Source organism: Agelaius phoeniceus, chromosome Z, assembly GCF_051311805.1.
Source record: "Agelaius phoeniceus isolate bAgePho1 chromosome Z, bAgePho1.hap1, whole genome shotgun sequence".
NCBI lineage: Eukaryota > Metazoa > Chordata > Aves > Passeriformes > Icteridae > Agelaius > Agelaius phoeniceus.
The window spans coordinates 60,203,700-60,223,729 of record NC_135303.1 but is presented as its reverse complement, the minus strand read 5'-3'; the positions used below and the strand labels follow the sequence as shown (position 1 = coordinate 60,223,729).

General features: G+C 35.8%; 1 protein-coding gene across 2 annotated transcripts in view; it reads left to right on the top strand.

Moving 5' to 3' along the window:
* FOCAD (focadhesin) overlaps nucleotides 1-20,030 on the top strand; it is a 90,123-nt gene that overhangs the window by 29,924 nt on the left and 40,169 nt on the right. For both annotated transcript variants that reach the window (XM_077171132.1, XM_077171133.1), the window contains exons 12-17: nucleotides 2,257-2,514; nucleotides 10,930-11,034; nucleotides 11,435-11,536; nucleotides 12,631-12,761; nucleotides 14,377-14,503; nucleotides 19,612-19,746. In XM_077171132.1, the coding sequence (XP_077027247.1) occupies nucleotides 2,257-2,514; nucleotides 10,930-11,034; nucleotides 11,435-11,536; nucleotides 12,631-12,761; nucleotides 14,377-14,503; nucleotides 19,612-19,746 (858 nt within the window). The remainder of the gene's footprint in view (nucleotides 1-2,256; nucleotides 2,515-10,929; nucleotides 11,035-11,434; nucleotides 11,537-12,630; nucleotides 12,762-14,376; nucleotides 14,504-19,611; nucleotides 19,747-20,030) is intronic.

The following is a 20,030-nucleotide window of genomic DNA, read 5'->3' as shown; positions in this document are numbered from 1 at the left end:
ATTGATAGACTGAAATTTTGTGCTTAACTCGCTTGACTAGAGTGCAGCAATAAAATAAAATTGTGATCATAACCTCCCAATAAAGGGAGAAGGGAGTGAGTACAATTACATAGCAAAACCTTTTGGGAATGTAATGTGGAATGGCAAATATCAATATAATATTTCAGGCTCTACCAATTTTAGCAGTTTTTCTCAGACACTTAAAAAAATATAAAAAAAAAAAAGAGAACATCACTAGCATGAACACAAAAAAATCCCACAAACAAACAACACCCTCTCAAAGAGAACTCCAAGCAGCAGAAAACCTTTCATAGGGTTCTGCTTTTGATTTCAGGACCTATTATCTTCTACAAGCAGGCAACTAAACAGTGCATCTTATGGATCCCAGAACTCTTACTAGATGTCCTTGGATAAAGTTTAAATACCTTTTTAAATAAATGGAAGTATCACAGCTGTACCCAGAAGACATTTTTGTCTCCAAGTGATCTTTCCAGCCAGAGGAGATACCACTTCAGATTGCTGATTTTTCACATACAATAGTTGTAATGTGTAAGTAATGGAATAAGCTAATTTTAATGTAATTTTTAAAAAGTAATCTAAAATACAAGGGCATTCTCCCTTCCATTTATCTACATTCTACTTTCCTATTAGCCAAAATAAATTTACATTGAATCAAACAGTGCAATTAAAATGAAACTCTGCAGTTTTAATTAGAACAGGTTTTACCACTCAGAGTCTTTTTTTTTCCTCCTGGTTATTTAAAGTTGAGTGGATACATGCCTTTTGTATGCTGAATTCTGCTTTCAATGTTCATTTGGGGAATCTCTTCTCCAATACTTTCTTCACCTCATCTTTATGTAAATGTTCTTCACCTGATTACTGCCTGCTAACTACTTTCTTGATAATGTAAAGATATTTTTCTAAGGAAGCAAATAATTAGTGGGAAAGAGATGTCATGTCTTGTATTAAGCTTTCCTGTTTAATGAAAAATGTTGAACTTTTATTTTACAGGAGCTTTAAAATATATATACCCTTATATAAAGATTCAACTTAAAATAATTCCTCCTTTGCATTTTACAACTTTCCTGCTGCTAAAGGGTATCTACCATGACTGCAACTGTCACTGAAAAGGCTATATTTCTGTTAGAAGAAATCTATGGAGGAGTGGGGGAAAATGTTGGAAAATTCTTTTGACTTCAGCACAATAGTATATTATCCTTATATTCCTGGTTAATGCCTGGTTTTGTACCCTACATTGCTTAGTACAAATGCCAGAAGTTAGTGTGGCCTTGTCTTAACTTCCTATGAGTGTGATTAATAAGTCATGTTCCGCTAATACTTCCTTCTTTATTTGTGTTAGTGATTAATATTTACTAGTTGATATATTAGCTTTGAGAACAAGGGTCGTGTGTCAGACCAAAGAATGATGAGAGAAATACGTAATGACTTGATGACATATTTGACGTGCTCTGAAGGAGAGAAGATTCACTAGAAGATCAGGAACCATGTCCAAACAAGTCCATGGAAATAGTTAACATATAGATGTATTCAAATATGGAATGTATATGTATTTGTTTCAGAAATATAACCCAGTCTGTTAGGTTACTGAGCATGAATGCCTTGAGGAGAATTCCCTATGCCTTCAGGAATAAGCTGACATTAAAGTAATATCAGCTTTCTAACCTAACTAATTGTCCAAAGGCAATGAGAAGATGAAGTTCAGACTTCATAATATGTTTTGTTTCCCTAGCAATCAGCAGAAGTTTACTTCCCTGTTTTCAGTGACACGACTGTAGAGTGTTTTGTTCTGAGAAGCAAAGCACTTCTTAAACAAAAAATGTAGAGTCAGGTTAACTTAAACCTGTGGTATTAAGTACTATTAAGAGTTAAGACAGTTTTTAAAAATAATATAGATGATAGTTAAAATTCTGGGATTATCCTGTCATTGTTAGAAATGTAAGTTTTTAACATACTCGAGAATGACAATGCCCATTTTAGTGGGCAAGTAGCACTGCAGTTACCATCAAGAACAGGAGTGATGGATGTCAGATAAAATAGGCACTTCTGAGCAGGGAGTTATTAACCCATCAAAACATCTATAATGAAAGAATTCCTAGAAAAGATTTTGAAAAATGTATCACAGTGTATTATTTATATTTATTGCATTGGGACCATAATAAATGTTTTGGATGTTATGATTGTTTTTTCACGGTATCTTATTTGTTTGAGACATTGATTTGTTTCACTTGTTCTCAGGTGCCCTGCAAACTCCTGTGCCCCATAACCAGCTCTTACAGTTCATTGTATACAACCTGGAAGATCATGGAGCTCATGAAAGAGAAGTCTGCAGTTACTAAGTGGCTATCTTCAGTGAAGTCACTACTACCTTTTAGCAATCAAATACCTGCCCATGTTTTTCTTTTGTTGGCTTATCTATTGATCCAAGAAAATGGAGACAGTCTTCACGATGTACTCCAGGCTACAACAGAAATAGCCAAGGCTGATTGTTCTCAGGTAAAGATTTATTTTTACTGGTTTGGGATTTTTTTCAGGAGTTGGGTTGGATTTTGCAGACTGAGAGGAGCAAGTCTGCCGTAGCTTCATGATGCTAGGTCCAGCAAGTGGCAAGGCTGCATCCCCAGTAGGTACAGTATCGATCTCTCCAGCAACAGTGCATAGATGGCCAGTGTGTTGAGAACATGCCCTCTGGATCCCAGTCTCACCAGCTGTTGGCATCTCAACACTGCAGTTGCTGATGGAGACTGCCCCTCATCCTGCAGAGATGTGCGCACGCCTATACTCTCAGCTTGCTCTCCTTTGTGTGTCACTTAGAGCATAATATGTATTATGTCTCTGTTTTGGAGTATTTTGTGGTTGTTTAGACTTAGGAAGGAGACTGGCTTATTTGTTGATATTATCCAGGAAGCATGAAAATACAACACAAGGAAGCTGAAAAGGGGCTACCAATAATTTCTAACTTCTGGTGACCTTATGAATTATTCTCTATGTTCTTTTATGGTTACTGGAAGACTGCTAAGTTCCTTGTGACACCTTTATTCTTGCTTTTTTGAAATATGTGCGTAGTCTTTGTCTGCTTCAGTACTGAATTCAAGCTAGAATTATACAGGATGCTTAAATTTACCTCCATAATCTGGAAAGATGAAGGGGGTTATATGGAAACAGTAATGTAATGCAAAGGGCATTGTACAGAAACAACCATACCTTATCTGTAAAATAGGCAAGAGAGAAGTGTTGATTCATCTTTAATTTATGCCATAAAGACAGGCTTTATTTTCTTTGGGATTTTAAAAATTGCTTTCTTCAAAGGGTTTGCATGTTCTACAGCACAAAAATTTTAAAAAGTTACGATTTTGACTATATTATTTAAGTACATGTTGGTAGCATAAAAATTTTATCTCCAGGAAAAACGAAATCCTTTAAGGAGCAGACAGGTTAGAAGTAGAATGATTTTGCCAGAAAATAACACTTTTTACCTTCTACAAGCCATTTAGACCTCTTGTTGAGAGGAAGGGTGCAGAGCTAATCAATGAAAAGGGAAAGAATGTAAAATTTAGATAGAGGTAATGAAAAGTGTGATCTGACTATGACAGTGTGATCCTAAGCCAGGACTCAGAAATGAGTCTTCCAGATACATTTCCTTATGTAACTGAGACAGGTTTTTGAGGGAAGACACTGACACTAAGCTCAAGGAAACTTATAGATGCTTTGTTGGCCTACTTTATTTTTTTCAAAGTAGTTATTAAAACTTCAGTTTCTCACTTAGAAAAAACCTAACTGTGCTCAAAAGTCAGGAGTAAGCAAAATGAATTGCACGTCTATGTAAAAGCAAAGCTGAACTGATGTAGAACCACCTGGGTATCTCTTCTTTAACTTAGTTTTTTCTTGAAAATGTTTCTGTAAGGTTTCAAAATTATTAGAAGTGGTACACCTCAACTCAACTACAAATAGTTTGACATGTCCACTAAATAGTTTTAACCAGGGATCCAGGTCCCAGTCCTTGTAAATTAATTGTTCTCTAGGAAAAAGGTAGGTAAGATGTACGTCTGCCCTGTTGTAGGAACCTTTCTTTGTCTTCTGATCCATGCTGCTGCCAGTAAGACAGGTTTCTTCTTGTGCCTAGCTAGATGTGTATAAATTATCTACAGATGCTCTGGCAGTGGCTTTCGGTTCTTGTGGACTATCTCTAACTTGTTTTGTTGCATTGGGTCTTTGAGTGGGATGATGAATCAGTGGCATATTACAGGAAAGGGAGGAATAATGCTTTGTTTATTAACTATTTTATATAGTTGTTCAAAATGCAGTTTGACAGTCATACAAGAAAAGCAATAACTTGCTGAAAAAATACCACTGAAGTAATATGGGACCTGAGCAGAATGGCCTGAAGCCTGACTGTAGGGAATGACTGTTGTGAATTTCATTGGATTGATCTAAAATAGCTCCATTGACTTTAAATGAACAGGTTTAGAGACAAAGCAAAGAGCTAGTCAGCAGAATTACAGAAGCTTTAAACAGATACAGGGAGAGTGATTTAACCTGAAGCTATTAATGTTTAGCATTATGTGAGTGGGGTTTTCTGCGTTGTTTATTCTTATTTTAAGCCAAAGGTTTTGTTCAGCAATACAGCAAGTAAGATTAATGGACAAATTCTGTTGAGCTAACTATTGTGGTCAGACTACCTTAGAATTAAGAAACCTTCCTTAGAATTAAGGACCTTCATGAAAAAGTCCTCCCTGGCACTGGGAAGTATGGCTTGTGTCCAAAGGCAATGAGAAGACGAAGTTCAGACTTCATAATATGTTTTGTTTCCCTAGCAATCAGCAGAAGTCCTTGGGAATTAGAAACTACTGCAAAAATGCAGAACTCAACCTGATTTGTTGATACTTTCTTACTGGCTCACATTTTGTCAGCTGATAAGGCATGTAGATGGAGAGCTTTTAGTTTTTAAAATTACTGTGGGCTTTAAAATACTTTTCTGCAAAATATGTAATGTACTTGGGTATCTTTGTAGTAGTATCACATAAAGCAATCAGTATAACTGGTAATATAGCAGATGTTCTGCTGAATAGTATTTGAAAATTTGGTATGGGAAAAATAGTGTGCTTCTTTGGGGTGATGTTTCTGTTCCTAGTCCTCAGTTAAGTGCAATCAAGGACACCATATTCTCCAGTTAGCAATATTTAATGCATTTCTAGCTTTTAAATGATGTGTTTTACTCCAAAAGATTTTAATGCTTTGAAACTTGAACTTACTGTCTGGCTCATTTGAACTTGGCATCACCTGGCATCTGTCTTGCCTCTGACAAGTTATTTTAGTTCTGAGTCTGCTTAATGGCTCCATAGAGATTATTACAGTGTAGCACTGCACTGAAAGATTATCACATTGTTTCTTGTGGGTTCATTGCTCTCTCTAAGGCAGAAGAATTACTGTAGACATTTCTCATCTTTCTCTTGCAATAACAGTACAGCGAGAGAGAGCACTGCATGGAGCATATAACTGATTGCTTTAATAAACTCAGTCAGCGGTGTGATGGCAACTAACATTAACATACTGATGGCAAAGTTATTGTTCAGAAATTGCTATATTTGGTTCTGTGTTTTATTCAGTTCCACAGAAATAAATGGTGCTTTATAAAATATGGTGGAAGTAAGTGGTTGGAATGTAAGTTAAGAAAGTGAAAAACTCATCATAACAAACTTATTAGACATTTTGAGTCTTCAGTTCCTTCCTAAGGGTACTTTCTGAAGGATGCTGTGGGAGGTGGAGTGCAGCATAGTAGTTAGAAGGCTGTTCTGAAGAAGTCAGAGGACAGGAATGGAAAGAAAACAAAAAGTGGTTGTTAAGCCCAATCTTGTTTTTAGACAGTCACATCTATATTAACTTGAATCTGTTCCTTTGGTGTTAGGGGCACTTCAACACTCAGTTTAAAGCCAGATATTTGTAACAGGTATATTCTGAATACTTTGAATCATGTCCAAATCAAAGTAAACGTGGGCTAGACATTTACTAGCTACTCCTTCAGCACTTAATGTTGCAGAAGTTAAACAAATAAAGGGTAAAATTAAGAAGTGTCTACTTTGGAGCCACTGAATCACCTGTACTCCAGCAGAGTATATAAAAATGCTGAGATGTCATGGTGAAAGTCATAGCATAAAAACAATTGTGTGATGGGGTTTTTTGTTGTTGGTTGTTTGTTTTTTTAGTGATCTAGACAGTCACAGAGTTCTGCTGCTAGTGAAATTCCATTACTTTGTTGTTCACAAAGGGACACAATTGTTGTAGCTGTGGATATTGAATTGAAAAGCCACAGGTGATTCCCTTGCAAAATCCAGTTGAAGAATTGTGTTTCAAAACAAAACGGAGTCAGAAAGAGAGATTGCTTTCATGTTTATTCCAATTCTTCAGAGTTCACAACAGTAGCTCCCATTTTCACACCAAATTGTTGTTTTTATAAGGAGTCTATTATCTAAACTGATGGAGCAGTTAAAATACATCACTGGGTTTAATTATTATACCATAATTGCTCTTGCAGACATTGTTCTGGTTCTGCTTTATTTTTGTTTCAGTTCTTTTTTTCCATTATCCTCTCCATGAATGGAGGCTACAGAATGTTTCTCTACATGTATCTCTTCTTTCCCCACTGAGTAAAAGCCTTTTTATGATGCAAGGTAATGGTTTTAGCTGAAATATTTTGGAGTAGTAGTTCTGGACTTTCACTATAGAAGAAAGCCCAGAAGAATTTTCTAAAGGCCGAGGAATGAAGAGTAGAACATGGGCTGTTAGGCATTCTGAAGTAAAATTCTCTGCACAGGCTGGAGAGACACATGAAGGACTTAATTGGTCTTTCTAATTGGATGAATTGTCTTGTGCAGAAATTGTTATTACACTCTATGAAACCCTTGCTGTGCTGCAAGGAGAAGAAATTAAATCATCTGACTGAGGTCACTGGTGGATATAGCACAAGAATTATTACTGTTATTTGAGGATTATGAGTCTATAGAGGACATGCATTCTTTATGGTCTTTCAACTGCTCAAATGAACTATTTTAGTGGTAAATGGCACCTTCTGGGAAGTTCATCTGAAGATGCATTATTTTCTGTTCTTTGGGGTTTGGGAGTGCATTAATATGCAAAAATGTAAAATACATTTTTATTCATGTATAAAACATGTTTAAGGATATATTAAACAAAATTGGTCTTGTTCAGGTGGTGCCTCATGCTTTTTTTGTTAGATTCATTATGCAAACTTTAGCAAGTAGCAGTAGGGAAAGAATCATGTCATAGTCTGAGCTTGTGGGCAGACTCTTCATGATTGTAACTTATTGATTATGATCCTGCTAGAGTACATGAAACTTTGAAAACCTAGCTTGTGTTTTCTAAAAAGTGCTTCTCATTTTTGAGATAAATTTATTTTATAGATTTATAAAAAAAAACTTGGCTACATTTATGCAGTTATCTGAAAAACTTGTTTCTTCATTTGCCTGAATTGCCCTGTAGTTTTGTCTTGTTCATTGAAGCAAGAAATGCCAAAATACAGTATGCTTTCAGAAATCTTCTCATTTCCCCATCTTGCCTACTGGACAGCTAGGCTGATGGTTATTTGACCAAATTCAGCCCAGAAATGGAACCTGCTATTCTCCCTTAGCTTGTGCTTTTTGAAAAAGAGCAGTTGTCCTGTAGCTCAGGAAAGAGAAGTCATGCCACCAAACGGCAGAGAATGCTTCTAAGGTGTATTTATTATATAATATCCTTTTGTCTCACATGTTTAGTTTTATTTTAAAAGGGAAAATTGTTGAGAAATATCAGCATCATTTTTGTGATGCAAATCAGTTTTAAAACCAAAAAAAGTGATGTCAAAACCCATCTTCAGATTCCTAATGGCAGTCTTGACCTAACTTTTGCATCCTCTGGTACCAGTGTTGAAAGGCAGCATGGCTCCCGTTCTGAAGCTGGTTCCTGCCTACTGGGAGCTAGTGAATTATCATATCAACTTTGTGGACCTTGATGCCTTTGATGAAGATGTAGCATAAATTTAATATTGAAATTAATCTCTGCATTGTTTTGTCCATTATATGAGGGAGATGGAAAGAGGAGCAGCTTTGCTGTACCAGAACATTTTGGTGTTTTTCCTGATCTTACTATTGAAATATACCGGATGAAACAAACAGACTGTAAAGGATAATACTTTTCAAGAGGTTTCTGACTGTCTTTACAGTAGCACATGTGTAACATTTCCTGAGAATTTTGTAAATCCAACTTACTATCTGTTTACTAGGTGGTAGTGTAAAAGCAATTGTAGAACTTTGATTTAATATATGTTTACTGCAGAGTAAACTTCACAACAAGGTAATTAATGTAGACCTGAAATGAGATTCCCCAGCTAGCTGCTTAAGGCTGGGCTTAAGCAGAATGACTTTAGAGGGTCTGAATGCTATTATAACTAAGGATTATGAATGTAATTTCTTTAATATCATTTGGTTTCACTGCTGATGTGTAGTCCAGTGTAGCTACAACTGAAAAAAATTTAGGAAGTAGTCTATTGACTAGAGAACTAGCTTAAGATGAAACTGAGTTGCCCAAGAACCTGCCTCTGGCAAGAAGGAGTAACATGGCAAGAGACGGGAAATAAGCAACTTAGGTAGGGATGTTGATCATTGTAATGTCATCTCTACTGCTGTCTTATATAGCCTATTTGCCCAGCACAGCATTTTAGGGATGGATATGATTTAAAGAATTGACAAAATCCTCTTATCCTCTGAGTTGAGAGCCTTCCAGTTAGTCTGCTGCTGCATATGAAACTTTTTGGATAATTTTATTAGAAGACATTTATTCCTATTAAACATGTTAACAGTTGTATGAAAAGCTTATGTATTAGTGAATCGGTGGAGGAGCATGTGTTACCTCCCTGAGAATTTTGAAATTTAACATGGTGATGATGCAGGGTTAATGTTTACCTCTACCCCAAAGATAGCCAATGCCCACTGCTTACTTATCACCCTGAAGTTTACCTTGTATCATTCAAAGATTTAGGTAACAATAAATCACGTGATCGGTTTTTTTCTTGATACTCAAGGTACAACAGATGCCTAGAAATAAAACTGCTTTCCTCTATCAGGTCTCCTATATTCAAGGAAACTTTTTGTCTACCTGTATTATTTGATTTCTGTGCAACCTTCCCATTACCCTAAGGCTTGATTTGACCAAAACAGGTTCTTGCTGGAAGAATGTTGAGCCTTTGGCACTCAAGTCTTATTTTGAGTTCTCTTTAATCAGGAACTATTTAGTTTTCTTCATGTATACTTATAGACATAATTTTCTCTCAGGCAGTGCTGTTGTCTCTTTAGCATGAATAAAGCAGGGAAATATAACAGCAGAGACTAGCTTAAGCAAATCATTACAGTTAGAGAGTGTGAAGAAAAGGTTGGGTAGCAAATTAAATATCATATTTTGAGTGCAGGTTTCACTTCTCTGTGTTTCAATATTAATGCAGACATTAACATTTAATCCTATTGCTGAATTTTACCTGGGACCAGAATTTACAATAATCAATTCTGCCATGTGCTGGAGAAGTGGTATAACTTACTTCCCTCATGCCCTTTTCTGTTTTAAAGAATATAATGCCATCAGTGTTTTCAACACTATTTTGTTGACAAATCATTGCTGACAAGGTACTGTGAAGAAATTTAGTTCTAGCCTAGCCAAAATCAGGACACAACAGAAGCTGCAAAACGCTCAACTTTTCTTAAATCCAAAAGTTTGAAAGGAAAGGAAAGGAGGTTGCCACTGGGAAGATGCATTCAGTTTGGGTGTGAAAATCTGTTCAAATGAATACCACCCTAAATTCTCAGCCTCATTTAATTGATTGTGCTTTGAAATATTTTTTTAAAGCCAGTCCTTTTTCTAGGCAGGTGATGATTGATTCTATAGAAGGTAGACAACAATTTTGAGAAATAGAAAAAGAGGAAGACTAGTCAATTCCACAAAAATCTGTTTGGTTGGGTTTTTTTTTTGTTGTTGTTGTTGGGGTTTTTTTGTTTGGTTTTGGTTTTGTTTGTTTGTTTGTTTATAAAGGGATTTATTCTATTTAAGGATATCAAATCCTATTTGGAAAATGGAAAAAAGTAATGCATTATAGTTTAATCATTAGGTGGTAAATGCAGATTCCAGAACATAGTTTAAGTCTGTGGAAGCACCAGTTCACCATTGCTGAACTGTAAAGATAATGATGACTTGTAGAACAAACATTATTTTTTTGGTCTCTGACTTGGAACCAGAATAGAGCCAAGTATGCAAAATCCCAGAGCAGTTGAATTATTAATTATTATTCTTCCTGTGGATTGAGACATATCTTTTTACAGTGAAAAATGTTATCATCTGCTCATGTAAAAATGCATGTTGAAACAAATGTTGTAGCAGAATTTTCCATTGCTTTTTTAACCAGTATCTGTATAAAACACTCATATATATATATATATATAAAATATATTAATAGCATATATATTTGTGTATTTCTGTATGTTTGTGTTTTAAGTAGTAATAAAAAATGGCATCATGAGTAGATTTAATTTAAGATTAAGTTTAATCACACAGTGATAAGAAGATGCACAAGAAAACAACTGTAGCACCTGCTTGTGTGAAAATACAGAAAATCTGATTTAAAAGGGAATGGAGATATGTGAGTCTCCTTTATTGTAACTTCAGCAGCAGCTCTCTGGAAGTTTTGTACCATATAGTAAGAATACAATAAATTATATTGTATTATGTGACAGGTTTCTCATATATGCAGGCAGAAAAAATACATAAAAGTTGTGATTTTCTAATATGTTGGGACAAGTTCATTGTCTTTTCTAAGGTGTCATGTTGGCAAATTTGGCAAATTTCAATTTATTTCCTGTATTTGTTCTATTTTAGGTCCCAAATCTGATCCCTGTTCTGATATTTAAATTGGGAAGACCTTTGGAGCCTGCACTCTACAGGGAGATATTGTATACTTTGCCTACACTTGGTGTACATAAGGTCAGAATGAAAGATTTTTAGTAAAATGAAAACTGCATCAATAAAATGTCATTAATTTATAAAAACTATTTAGACTGAGCAGTGTATATCTTGCTTAACTGATTTTTAAGCTTTTGTATGACTTCGTAGTATTTTGGATGGGATATGATATTTGTTTTAAAGTTAAACGTACATTACACTTTACTGTCTACACCATATGATCATTATATATGTCATGAGAGTATGCTCTTGGACTTGTTATTTGCCAAAGTTTTTTGGAAAATGGCTTTCAGTTTATTTCTGATACTGCATTTAGATGTTTTTTCCTGATTGTACTTGACTGTAAAATAATGATTTGTACGTTACTCTTTGTTCTTGGACATATAAATAACAAAAACACTTCGTTAAAAATTTCTTTCAGATTTGTGTAGCTCAGATTCTACGTGCCATATACATGCTGGGGAGCACAGCTAAGCTCAGAGCAATTGCCTCACGGCTGATGACATCATTATGGGAAAGACAGGTTAGAAACTTCTTGTAGTGTCACTATAATAAGTTCAGTTGAAAAACTTTATTACCATTAACCAAGGAAGAAAATAATTGTGGAACATTGCTTCTACTAGTATGTTGCTATCAGCACTATGAAGTAAATGGTGTTAATGGTGTCTGCAGTGATCTTCTAGTAGAATATTTAAATAGTATGTCTTTCATGGAACTTTATTTTTATTTCATGCCATCTCAAACTGCGATTAGAAAAAAAAATTGTTTGAAGGATGACTTTCTGCTTTTCATTATATGCAGTAAGAATAAGGTCTTAGTGTTGTGGTTTAACCCCAGCCAGCAACCGAGTACCACACAGCCACTCACTCACACCCCCACCCACCAGTAAGACTGGGGAGAAATATCAGAAGCGTGAAAGAAAGAAAACTGTTGGTTGAGACAGACAGTTTAATAGGGAAAACAAAAGCTGTGCAAACAAGGAAAACGAAACAAGGAATTCACTTTGCATGGGGAGACAGGTGTTCAGCCGTCTCCAGGAGAGAGATCATGTGTAATGGTGGCTAGGGAAGACAAATGTCATCAATCCAAATATCTCCCCCTTCCTCCTTCTTCTCTCCACTTTATATCCTGAGCATGATGTCATATGGTCTGGAATATCCCTCTGGATCAGTTTGGGTCACCCATTCTGTCTGTGTCTCCTCCCAACCTCGCTAGCATCCAACTTCCTTCTCAGCATGAAAAGCAGAAAAGGTCTTGGCTGTGTGTAAGCCCTGCTCAGCAACAGCAAAAACATCTCTGTATTATCACCGCTGTGTTCAGCACAAATCCAAAACACAGCCCTATACCAGCCATTGCAAAGAGAATTAACTCTATCTCAGACAAAATCAGCACAATAATTTGCTTCTGATTTTTTTAAAGATGCAATAGAGACTTGGTCTACAAAAGCCAGTTCGATCTCAATGAAGCATTAGAGATGAATAGTGAAAAAAATCAAAATATGGTATGCAATAATAAAAATCAAAGTGGTATGCAGAAGTCCTTTAGAAGTGCTACCAATTGAAAATCCAGTTGTGCTTTTAAAGGTGTGATGATCATTTGAAATGAAATCTTTTCTAGGATCGAATTTATCCAGAACTGCAGAAGTTCTTGGCAATGTCTGATATGTCCTCTGTGTCTGTTGACAAAGATGCTCAATGGGAAAAGCTGATTGCTAAAGCTGCTTGTATAAGAGATATATGTAGGCTGAGGTAAGTGCAAGTATTACCTATCTTATATCTTTGTAAGGGAAAAGAGTTTTTTCAGAAAAGCTGCATCATTATTTTTTCTTACTCTCTTACGTTAATTGTGAGTAATATTTCTCAAGTTGAGGCACTGACTCAGGCATTGCTAATCTGAGCAGCTACTAAGTTTGGGGTTTTGTATTATGACTAATAGAACACACATAAAATACTGTTAAAATTAAGTGATCTTTATCCTGGAACAGAATATGCATCTTATACTGGTCCTAGATAGAGACTTCAGGCATAACACTTCCAGATTAGAAAAAGGGATAGATGACAAATAGAAGAAAGAACTAATTGTCTCTCTTTTGATCTATTCAAAGAAAGATAGAATTTTTTTTCTGAAAACCGTATTTTGTCTCATGTACATTTTTGGTCTTTATTCAGGTATAGTACCACAGAGCACTGTTGTGCAGGTCTAACTGGATAATATATCGAACCTTTCCAGCTCTAACAATCCATGAATATCAGTACTTGATAATAATTTAGAGTTCCTGTAAAGAGTATTTTTAAATGCATTAGTATTTACTACCTGGTTTTATGTGCACCATATCATCTTTTCTGTTTGTCACCTATCTTGAGTTCCAGTTTTTGCTTTCTTTCTTTAAAGTCAGCTACTAACAGCTGAGCAGATTCAAATCACTTTTAAGTATCAACTAAAAACAAGTTCCTAAAGAAAATACCTTTTCTTTTACCTGTTCAACCTTCTTCCATTTTGCCAGACAATGTTTTTCAATAAGTTTTTTTAAAGTGAAAAGAGAGAAATTTCTTTTTTTAAAGTGAAAAGAGAGAAATCTCAATGCACCCATAGAATTCTTTTTGCCAGTTAAGTGGTATAGCTGGAGTTCAGGTGTATGCATATTTTTTATGCATTTAGAAATTATTTTGAAGAAAGTGTGAACAAATAGATAAGTCACAGTTTACCATGCATATAAATCACCTACCTGATACCATTTACCAGAATCTCTTACAGAGGTAGTATGAGGAACTGTTGAGCACCTTGCCACCCACAACCCAATAAAACTGAATGGATAGTTAAAAGACTGGAAAGCTAAAGCAGCCCATACAGTCACCGAGGGAAAGACAATTGGCATTGCAGCAGAAAAAAAAAAAAAAAAAGAAAAGGGAAAACATAGCTATCTGATGTAAAAAGGACAGAAAATATTTGGTGCCAGAATTTCCACCAATACACAGTAGGGACTACTTGCAGGAGACTGCAACAAAGAGACTGCAAAAAAAAAAAAAATAATGCATTGGACTTTCATTCTCTGTCCCTTCTTGAATGATGTAATCTTTTACTGAACACAACCTACTTAGACAAAACCTTCTACAACTTAACCACTCAGTGATCTTTTATTTGGAACTTGATGGCTGCTGATTTAATTCCCCATGTCACTCAGCCTTTAGAGCACTCTGTCATATCCTCCTTGTATGGTTTTTTTGTGTGTGTGAACTCCCAGTTCAAGGCAGTTTTAGTTGTTGCTTAAATAAAACCAGCAATTAATAAATTTTTGTGTATAAATTATAACGTGTATGTATGTGTGAATATTGCCTTCTATTTTCTTTTTTTTTTTTACTTTAGACCATACCAGCATGGAGCAGACATGTTGGCTGCAATTTCTCAGGTATTAAATGAATGCACAAAACCTGATCAAGCTTCACCTGCTGCCATAGTCTTACAGGGTCTACGGGCGCTTTGTGAGGCTGAGGTAAGATTAAATTGGCTTGTCCGTGTGTTTTGAGTTTTCCTTATGGTCCATGAACATTTTTCCTGGTTGGTTCTTTTTTTAAGAGTGCATTGAGTTGCTGCAGAATTTCTTTTTCTTCTGACAAATTTAATTCCTCTCTTCCAACATTAGTTAATAGTTCCTCGGAAATTGTACCATGACTTCCTACCACAGCAGATCAGCCCTTCAGTGCATGAGCTGAAATTTTAAATCAGCTTTGTAGTTTATTGCAAAGACATCTTTCCTTGAGATTTTAAAAGGAAGTGTGTTTGGTACATAATTTTGATTGGCTGAAAGGCAATTAAATAATGTAATTTTTGTATCTTCTTACTGGTCTGCCCTGCTGTGTCTTGTTCATAGATTGTACCAGATAGACAGTGAAATCACTAGTAGCTGGGAGATTTACCATAATGTGTTCATTGCTTACTGATGAAGAGGGCAAATAAGCTTTGGGACAAGCTGCCCAGAGAGATTGTGCTGTGTCCTTCCCTGGAGATTTTCCCATTCCTTTTGGACACAACCCTAAGCAACTGGATCTGATCTCATTGTAACCCTGCTTTGAGCAGGAGGCTGGGCTGGAAATATCCTGAGGTCCCTTTGAACCGAAATAGTGATGCTACAATATCTCTAAGCTAGGAGACAAGGCTCTTTGTTTCCACATCCCAGATGGTGATATCCTGGTATTGTGATGCAGGCACAGACATGCTGTGAATTTGCTACTGACAAACTGTACTATACAGGCCATCAGAGTAGTGAACTAATTATATCCTGCAGGAATATTTGATTACCCATTCTCTGCCAAACAGCAATTTTATGTTTGTCCGCTGCTACACTTCCACTGCAGTGTTTACTGCAGTAACGCCAGCTATTGCCACATTATTTGAAATCACTGAGCAGTTAAAGAACAATATAGCGAATCATCCATAGATATTTGTATTCAGTATAATTAAAACCCATCATACAATGGCTGCTAAGAAACAATTTATTTAGGGTAATTTTTTGTTTGCCTTTGGTGTGAAGTTTGGCACTTCTTAAGGTCACATAGATTCTTTGAATGCTGGCCTTGGTATTGAATGTATTTTCCCAGGCTGGATTATATTTAGACTTTGTCTTGCAAAGAGGTAGGGTTAGATATATGATAAATTTAAAATCCCACTATAATAGCCTCATTTGAGAACAGATGTATACTGTACCACTGTTGAGGACTGGAAGACTAAGACTGCTCAAGATGGAAGAAAGAAAGGAAGGAGGGATGGATAGACTTAGTGGACGTTACCAATTTTTCCTGTCCAAATTCGATTCGCCTTATTTCCCCAACTACAGTGTAATGTTCTGGGAGACCTAATCTACCACCTAGCTATTCTGAAACTTTAACAGGGAATTCTCTTGTGGTTTGGCAAGCTGGGTAACCATTTGGGTTAAGTAATTTAATCTGTCTCTTATTTATTGTTTAGACTGTAGTGCGCAATGCAGAAAGGACGTAATCGTAGACATTGGTTTTGTTGTGGTGTTTTCTCTCTCTGCCACTGACTTAAGGGAAAGAGATATAGTCTCCAAGCTTTTCCACTTGCAGCTGCTTAGATGTAGGATTTTAGACAGCACCAAACTTTCACTCAGCTTCTCAGCTTCTGAACCAGAATAATAAATTATGTTTTCATACGTATAGTGTTGACTCGGTTGATGATGGAACCCTATACACCATGTGGCTTTGCCAGGGTTGAGTTCTGAGAGTCTCAGAAAGGTTCCTTTGTTAAAGTAATGCAATAACAAAATGTGCTATAACATTGATTTCTTTTTTGGTTGACTCTTGTGTAAGAATAGTTATCCATTCTGCTGACTGCAGTAATTATTTTGTGTAAAGACAGTGACCATTCAAAGTGCATCCTACGTGAATAGTGTTAAGAGTATAACAGCTTTTGCAGGACTTGCAAGAAGGGCTAGCTGCTTCCTACCCCCTCTTTTTTTTGGCAGGTGTAATATAAGGTCATTAATGAATAATGCACAATGACTTGCACATCAAAAATGGAAAAAAATCACACAGTTCTTGCCAGATCACATTTCCTCTTTTTCAGCATGTAATTTTTTTTCCCCACAGTGATTTCATCAGAAGCTAGTATACTTCATTTGAAGATATCCTGGCATCTAATCAATTTCATGTATCAAGTACAGTATTCAAGCCAAGAAACATTCAAGAATAAAATTTCTAACATAGTGTTTAAATCCCCTTTCCATTGAAGTGTTGTTGTTCTCTATTTTTCTCCTAAGATTTCTCACCCTTTTAGGGCCGTAGGATACTTGAAGCAGATGTTCTTTGTCTCTCCTCAGCATCCGTAAAATTTAGCTTTTAGTTTTTTCCCATCTAGCATTCAGTGTTTTGTGGAATGGCAAGCTTGCTATTTTAAAATCAGTTTTTTGAAAATACAAGAAAACATAAACATAAATCAAAATGTATTGTATGAAAAGCACTGTGTGATTGTTGATATCTCTAGATGACAGTGATATGTTAATTTGAACAAACCAGAATGAAAAAACCCCACACAACAAAAAATGAAAAAAGACTTAAGAACTTGTACCAAAGTATGACACTAGCATGTCTAGATCTCTAAACACACATTTTCTGCATAGCACATATGCTTTTTTTTCAGACAGTAATTGGCATACCAGTGTTGTAAAGTTATCTTATCTTGCTAGTTTTCTAGAGTATTTTGCATTTTTAGAGGACAGCTTTGTGGAGCTGAACAGTGTCTATGGAATCACAGGACTTTTCCTTGGGGATTTATAACTAGCAGATAAATTTCATCACAAGATATTTATCACAGTTGCCCATTCCTCCAGGAAGACACCATGTCAAGGTTATTACTGCTTTTATAACCTTTCTTTATTTACTGTGGGTTTTATGGGGGTAAAGTACCAGTTTCCCACTGTTCCCATCCCCCTGTTCCATCAGTTTACAGTACGTCATTTGGTAGGAGTTTTCTGTAGGACAGCTGTTAAGTTGCAAGTCTAGAAAATACCATCTGAGAAGTAATTGTACAGTCTTAGGCTAAATCTGAAACTTCTGTTAGGATGCTGGCTATTTTTAAGGCCTTTTTTCACCTCTTAGATGAAATTGGAGAGTATGTGTGTTATTATGGAAAAGAATGAAATTAAACATGCTTGGCTAGCTAATGATTTGTTAGTCTTCCTAAATTGCAGTATCAAATCCCACAAATGCACAACTTCTTTTCTCTACATATTAATACATGTTGTTTCCAGACAACTAACTCATTACAAATTTAACATTTCTAGATAGTTAAGGAGGAACTTCCAGTGTTAATAGACATGTCTGTCTTTCTGAACACTGGAAGACCTTTTTTCTTATTCTTACAAACAGTCTGTTTTGAAAGAATGGAAAGAGAGGTATCATTTTCCCTTGGAATGTTACCAGAGGAGGTCTTTCTAGCCATCAGTGGTTGTTACCATAGAAACACATTCATGGGTTTGCTGTTCCTGAAATGAGTTCAACTTGAAATGCATCTTTGGTTTTTTAAACTGCACCCTGAAATGTGTTTTGTACTTACTGTAGTGATTGCTTAATTTGGCAATTATCTGCATTCAGAGATACAAAACAGTCTGTTTTGAGCAGAATAATACTATAACTACCTTTCTCAATGCCTTTGTGGAATATCTTCATAAACATACCTTTATTTGATTTCATTGTGTAGATCAGTTTGCATTTCTCAATGTCTCTGTCTTCTGTTGCTTTGTTGTAATTTTCCATGCTGGAAAGACATTTTCATGGTATTTGCTCAGACTTTTAAGTCTTGATTTGCAATTTTTCACTTTGGAAGGCTGAAAATTATACTTTGCTTTGCCATTGCTATTTTAAAATTTTTGTCTAGACTTTGGTTCTAAGCATACATGGTTTGGGGTTTTTCTTTGTGTTGTGGTTCTGTGGGGTGGGTGGGGTAGAGTGAACAGAATTATAGTTTCTTGGTGTTTTTGGTTCTATTTGTTGAATTTTTTTGTTATTTATTTGGTGGTATTTTTTCCCATTTTATACTCTTTTGTTGCAGTGGAGCCTGAAATCTGAAAGACAAGTAGTAACAATAGATAAATTACAGAATTAATTTTAGATACGGTGGCAAAATTCTGTAATGTTAAGTTCTCCGCGGGTAACAACATTAAGGTTTGATGAAACAGTCCATGAAAATTACTTAAGTTTTCAGGAAAATACACAGCTTGTTACCAAGAGAAAGCCTGGGTGACTGAAAACATCTCACAAGGAAAAAGGAGGAACTTTCAGTATCAATATTGCTGTCTAACCAATATTGCTGAGAAACTTGACTACTACTTTTTATGACTTATGCATAGTTCTTCAGCTAGAACTGTACCATTGACTGAGCATCTTACTGACTTTTTTAGTGTCTGAAATGCAAAATGTTGTTCTGACTGCTTGTTGAGCTGTCATGCAGATCTTTGAAGGTAAAAAGAAGCTTGGTGAGATGTTTGTTGTTTCCAGGAAGGAAATTATGTATCCCAGAAGACCAATTATGTATCCTGTTGTGTTCTAGTTACAGCATAAATGGGTTCAGTATTAGGTACTAATGTTTAGTATTTATTGTAGTTTGACAGTTTCCAACAGTTTCTGGATTCATGAACTTTTGTGTTTTGCATTTGTTCTGCAAATTTTGTTGCTTTTATTGTTTTTAAAGATTAAAGGCATTTTGTTTTGGAGGGCTCCCAGCAAAAAGAGAGTCCTTGGTGGCTTTCTGTTGTCCCAGAGACAGTTTGCTTTTCAGCTGATTTGACCAAATTAAGTAGAGCACTAATGTGGTATGAAGATACATGTAGAGCTCTGTGTATTGCTTACAGTGTGTTATTTATTCCAACAGGTAGTTGCTTTCCCTGGTGAAGTACTGTGCAATATTACTATGTTATGTCAGTTGATCTACAAGTGAATTTTTAACATGCTTGCTTTTTTACTTTTTATGAATCATATATTAATTCCTGTTCTCAAGAAGGAAGAGCAAAGACAAGGATGGAAAGAAATGTTATTTAAGTGAAGTTGGGATAGCTGTTAGTAATGATGCCTCCCTCTTTGCTTGCAGGTTGTTTGCATCCGTTCTACATGGAATGCTCTGTCACCAAAGCTGAGTTGTGATACAAGACCACTCATTTTAAAAGCACTGAATGAATTGTTTTCCCTGGTTCCCTCATTAACAGTGAATACAAATGAATTTGAGGTATGTACTTATAGACTAAGATGAGTCTTTCTTTTAGTAAATCTATGTATGTAACTTTTACATAAGCCTGCTTGATCTTGATAAAATTGCACCCACTGCCCAGTTCAGATTAGTCAAATTCATGTTTCATACAATTTCACAGTTTTCACTTGCATTGGTGAGCCCTGAGAGATAGATGGGAAATTCCAGGGCGAGGTTAATCCATGGTTTCCCTCTCACAGAATGTGAGGACATGTGAATATGTCTGGAGTTCAGAGCTGCACTCCTTTCACTTTCCTAGCTCA